The 6,000-nt window shown below is 42.2% G+C and overlaps 1 protein-coding gene across 3 annotated transcripts in view; it reads right to left on the reverse strand.

Annotated features, from left to right (window-relative positions):
* Positions 1-5,426, reverse strand: part of ARNTL2 (aryl hydrocarbon receptor nuclear translocator like 2) — a 37,438-nt gene extending 32,012 nt beyond the window's left edge. The window contains exon 1 of one of the 3 annotated variants that reach the window (XR_005827883.1): positions 5,253-5,426. Coding sequence is in view for 1 of the 3 variants with exons in the window: in XM_040594081.1 (XP_040450015.1) it covers positions 5,253-5,313 (61 nt within the window). In the remaining 2 variants the exon portion in view is untranslated. Of the gene's footprint in view, positions 1-5,194; positions 5,213-5,252 lie in introns of those variants that run through there. The other 2 variants (XM_040594081.1, XM_040594085.1) reach the window with 2 other exon arrangements.
* Between the last annotated feature and the right edge of the window lie 574 nt (positions 5,427-6,000).

Genomic DNA, 6,000 nt, shown 5'->3' on the forward strand with positions numbered 1-6,000 from the left:
TTTGTTTACCACCCCAAAGGCTATTACTTACACTAGTATGATTTGCAAGTCAAAAAACCTGTCATTTCTCAGTTGGAATTTAAAAAGAAAATATTCCTGTTCATTTCAAAATTTTGCTAATACCCTGGCACACTGATAACCAAATTTTAATGGTAAGTGAATGGTTCTTCACATATATATGTCTATTTATGATCTATGTTTGGCTCTCAGTGTAAAGCACATATGCTTACCTATATTACAAATCTGAAGTATTTTAAAAGCATATTACACACATCAAGACAGATGAAAGTAACACTGCAAAAAACTCCATGTAATCATTCTTTCTGCAAAAAAGCCAAGACCATCCAAACATTGGAAGCACACTGTATGAAAAACGCCCTGGTAAGTGTATCAGAAATAAAAAAAAAAAAAAAAAAAAAAAAAGACTAACTTTAGTGTATTTCATAATCAGGCAAACAAAGCATTTAAGGAATGGTTATCAATATATACAGTTCTTATCACATCAACATACAAAATCATACCCTACTGAACTACAACCTGTCTTGTTTTTCTACAAGAAAAGAGCAAAATTAAAAAATTACAATCCCCAAGGGAGTTGGCAAGGAAGTGAAGAACTGCAAATAAGCCACATGAAACTACAGTTTAGGAGTGGGATATGAAGTAAAGACATATGAAATCAACCACATTCCTGTGTTCAGCAAAGGTTCTACATAAATCACATGCAATGCATTGAGAAGCAAGGCTTGGGAGGCAACATTTTTCCAGTTACTGACAATAATATTTTCTAAACACATGCCACATTCCTGAGCTGTTTTTTCCACTAACAGTTTTAAGGTCTTCAGTGCCTAAACAAACAAGATATATTAGAAAAGGCGTATGGCCAAACTCCACCAGCCATAAAAGGTGAGACTCATCTGAACAAATAAAGATGTCCACATCTGAACTAGCCATTCTAGTCCATCTTGGAGGGAAGAAGACATTTCTAGGGTGATTCATCTCTACCTAAAATAGATTTCTACAGTTGGCTAGATGAAATACAACATTTCTAGGGTGATTCATCTCAATCTAAAATAGATTCCTACAGTTGGTTAGATGAAATACAGTCCAAGAGTGCCTACCTCTATTCAGTAATTACACAGAGACCAAAGTAACTAGCTCAGGCTTGGATATCTACTCTGTAAATATCTAGAGATAATTGAGATGAATCCCACCCATGGTGGCTATAGAACTATCAAGAAATTCTTAAAATATAACAGCCACAGAGAGCACCTGTTTGTGTCATTTGCAACAAGTTTAAGCTCAAGACAGTCTCTCAAAATTATTGCCTCAATTATGCACTACAACCTCATGATCCACTCACCCCACTATGAAAGGTTAGCTTTTCTGGCTAGGTTTACTCCTCACAGACTTTGCTAAAATATTACTTTAATATTAAAAGTTATTTTGACTTTTCAGAATCATCAAATCATGCAAGATACACATAAGCACTCCAAAAAATCAGCAGAAAAATACAAGTCATGTAAGCATTAATAAGTTAATAAAAAAGCTGTCTGTCAGCCCCTCAGTTTAGCCAGTTTAAACAAGAACATCTAAATCCATCTATCAGGATATTACAGTAAAATACGCTTGAAATAAAATGTCAATGAATAAGTACATTTACAAAACTTATGGGTAGCACTTTTCAAAGTCCGTGAATAAATGTACAAACCAGACCTGGAGAAATGTCACAGCTCTGCAGCTGCTTAAGTTAACAAGGTAGTAACACTGGCACAACCTTTCTAAGAATAAGGTGGCACTTTCAATCCAGCTTCCCATTTTGAAACACTTTCTGGCAGAAGGAAAGGTAAAGAAAGAAGCTGCTTTGAATTGAAATTTTTAAGACCACAGACTATATTACAAATGTGTATTTTCCAAATTTATGTTCCTGGCATGCAAAAAAATTCAAGCTTTGACAAGTTTAAAGAAGTCAATGTTAGATTACAAGTGACAGTGGTTAAAGTGGCACACAAGGGTTCTTTAGTCTAACTTGATGAGTTATTAAAATTGAAATTTACTCACACAAGCTATTAGGCTATGTCTAGTAAATACGTATGTAGTAAATACAATGGCATAACAGCAACAGGTCAGTAGAGAGAAGCAGCTGGTGCAAAAGTCCCTGCATCTAATTTGTAAGTGTGTTCAGGGAGCTTACGTTAAATCACATTTAGCTTGGTTCACTGGGCCAAAAATCCTTACAATGCATGTATTTTAAAGCTGTCTGAAAACAAACCACTAGTTCAGTCCCTTATGTTTGGAGCTGAGTATGTTTGCTATGTGCCTGCAGTAGCGCTAACCCTGCTACAACAAAATTCGAGTGTGGTTTCTTCTGAAGGGAGTCCAGTGAATTTATACCAAGCAGTAAGTGAGGATGATGGGATGCAATTCAAACCAGTATTACTGCTCTGAACTAAAACACTAATGGGCACACAGCCTGAGTATTTACTTGATTTCAGGGTCTCAGTCTAAAGTACTTAGGAGCACAGTCATACAAAGAAGCAGAGATATACTCACATACACAAGTCTAGGCACACAAGCAACCTAAATTCTCTAAACTGAAGTACTCAAGATGTCAAGTTGGAGCCTTAAGTTTTGTGACAATTGACATGCTATTTTTTTTTTCTTAAGATAGATTTCTCTGATTACCTAAGCAGTTACAGATATATCTATCTTTATGTGTAGCACACACAGAGGATACCTATTGAGTAAAATAATTTAAAATAAGTCTATATCATGTAAATTGCTTTATTTTATTATGGAGTTATTTTTCTAAAATTATTAATTCTTACTGCTGATTTTCATTAAAGAGTGAGAAAGCTATAATTATATCTGACAGTACTATATGAGGAAGAAAGTTACAGGTGCTGTGATACGCATCACTTTACAGGTCCTGCAGATCTGAACATCTATAAAACAAAGAACCATATTTTCTAAACAGAGGTGAGACTTGTATTGTTGTCTTTATTTATTTTAGAGCTTTGAAATAGGCCACAACAAGCATCTTCAGACTAGTTACAGCAAGTCTGGCATCCAGATCATAGTCCACAGTATCTCTCATTGAAAGCTGGGGCAACAATTTTCATTGGAGTTGTGAAAATGGCGGAAATCTACTGTCTAAAACAAGGAATTTTTCCCCCAAAAAAAATTTATATGCATGTGTAATGCAGCAGCAAGATACAGAGACTTCAGTAATAAAACCATCTTATGAACAACTTTCTATAGAGAGAATAAACTCTTACAGGTTAACTTAAGAACTATGGATTTGCTTTTAATATCACAAAACTATGAAAGGAAAAATTACAATATCCTGAATTACAGAATTTTAAATCAAACATTAATACAGGCAACTGATTACTGTCTGCATCTATTTTTACTTATTTTCACCGCTCAGAAGACAGCGACAGCCAGACCTGCTACAGTATTAAAAAGTATGACTGTAACTAGCTATGGAAAAGATACTATACAAGCCTTGAAAGGCTACCCTGCTTTCCCAGTCACTTCCAGGCTCAAACCAGGTTGCTGACAGAAACCAAGTCTCATAGATCATAGTTCATTACTGGAAAAGAAAAAAGGAACTCTCCAATTATATACTGCTAAAGGAATGGAGGGTAGCTATTTTCTTTTAAGTTTTTGATTCATATTATTGGAAAATGCTGATTCCCATCAAGTCAGCTGCAGAACTTCCATGGGTTTAGCCAGCCCTAGAGTCCAAACAGGGGATTTTCAACAATTCACAAGGATTCATTTCCCACAGTCATCCACCAAATTATTTCTTCTTACAATGAATTTGAATCTTAGTTAATGTGAACTGTCCAGTTTAGTTTGTTTTTCATAATGTGCAAGTATACCAAAATAACATGTACACCCAAGTGAAAAAAAAAACTCAAACTATTAAGCAGCTAACCTTAGTGTAGACCTATTCCACAAAAATTAAGATACTTTTATTAAAAAAAATAAAAAGAGAGAAAACCTGTTTCTTCAAAATCCATTAGAAGAACAGGTATAAACACGGGTAGCAAATGAAAACAGGGAGGCGGGTTCCTTTCACAACAAAACATGAACGCCTATGTTTCATTGCTTTCCTGAGTCTATTTGTATGTCTGCCTATTTGGAGTTTTCTTTATTTCTATATTATTAATTATTTCCTTTCTTTACAGTGTGCGCATGGCATAGAAACAATAAATCCTTGTTTTAAGCACAATTTAACAGAGTGCAAAAATTCTACAAAAAACTCACCAAAACCTCCACTTTGTTTTCAAACACTAGACTACTTGCTACAAAGTTATTCCAGAATTTAAACAATCAAGCAGCAGAGACAGAAAAATGCCAATTACTCTAGACAATCAGGATCCCCACATATATTAAAGCACACATAACAGGCGCTTAGAAAACAACTACTACACCTAGAAGAACTGGTGCTAGCTAAACAGAACTGCAACGGCAACTTAGGAGAGATTCATTCACTTCTGGTTTTCCAAACCCTGTGCAAAACACTTCTTTCTCCTCGGAGAAGCAGCACACTCCTTTCAAAGCAGGAGAAGTGCAAACAGCTGCCGGTGGTTTATAACCAACCTTGCCGTAGGAATCAGAAACTTCTGATTAAGAACAAGGAAGGAACATCAAACCTTGGTCACTATAGAGGCATGGGCACGCACGCACACACAAGCCAAAATCACTATACCCAAACCAATCAATGATGCTTACCTACTAAAAAATTATATGAGCATATTGGAAACACATAGAACGGCTAGGTGTAGATCAGAAACGTTAAACTACATACTGAGTTAAAAAAAACCGAAACAAAACAAACCATTTTTATCGCATATCACATCAGTATGATGACACACCTGAACTGTAATAGCAGAGGCTGAGAGCGAAGGGGCAGAGAGCGAACCCTCTACCCGGGACCCCCCTGCAAGCGCCCCCCCCAGCGCGCCCCACTGACCGCGGGCAGAACGGGGCCGGCAGCGCCCGGGCCCGGCTGGCTGACATACCGCACCGCCGCAGCGCGACACCGGCACCGGGCCCGAGTGCCCTCACAGGAAGGCCACCGCCACGGGCGGCCGCGCACAGCCCGGCGACATGCACCCCTGCCCCCGTACGGCGGGCACCGGCCCCATCACGGCGGCGGGCAGGCACACCCCGGCCCTCACCGTACCGTCACAGCTGGGCAGGGGGAGCAGCTGCCTTCATCCGCCCCCTTCCCCCCCCCCCACCTTCAGTGGCCCGCCGCTCCTCCTCGGCCCCCTCGGTGCTTCCCGCTCCTGCCTCGGCCATGGCGGGCGGCCCGTGCCCCGCTCCACAGCGCCCCCGGCCCCGGCGGCATGCAGGAGGTGAACTGAGGTGACGGGAGCGAGCCCGTCCCGTCAGCCCCCCGCACCCTGGCGCCGCCTCAGCCGCGCCGCCGCCGCCGCCCTCCTCCCGTCCCGCCCCGCCCCGCGCCCGCCCCCGCCCCGCGGCACACTTCTCGCGAGATTTCGGGCTGGCGCGGGCGGCGGGGGCGGTGGGGGCGGCGGGGGCCTTGGTTCCTGCTGTGCCGTCCCTCGGGCTGGCGCCGTTCTCTCAGCCCTCCACAGCGCAGGGCTGCAAGTGAGCAGTGGGTGAGGGCCGGGGCCACCCGCATGGCCCTCCCCTAGAGCTCTGAGACCCGCGAGGGTCGTCGTGGCGGCAGTGGGCCAGGCCAGGCCACGCCACGCCACACCTGGTGTGTTGAGTGTAATGGGGGTGCCCCCGCACCCTTCTGGCATGTTGGAAGAGCCAGCGTACGTGTGGGCCGCTTCTGACCTTTGCAGTATGAGGGGAAATCTCCAAATGGCTTTGCCTTGGCCTGTGTACCTGTTACATTTTCAGGGTGCTGTACAGAGGACACCTTGTCTGAGGAAGAATCGACATCTTGCCATCGTTCTGGTGGGGAGAGGCCTCTCTGGGTTATTGGGTCCAGTGTGTGGTCAGAGCAGGGCAGAG

Source organism: Falco naumanni, chromosome 5, assembly GCF_017639655.2.
Source record: "Falco naumanni isolate bFalNau1 chromosome 5, bFalNau1.pat, whole genome shotgun sequence".
Lineage (NCBI taxonomy): Eukaryota > Metazoa > Chordata > Aves > Falconiformes > Falconidae > Falco > Falco naumanni.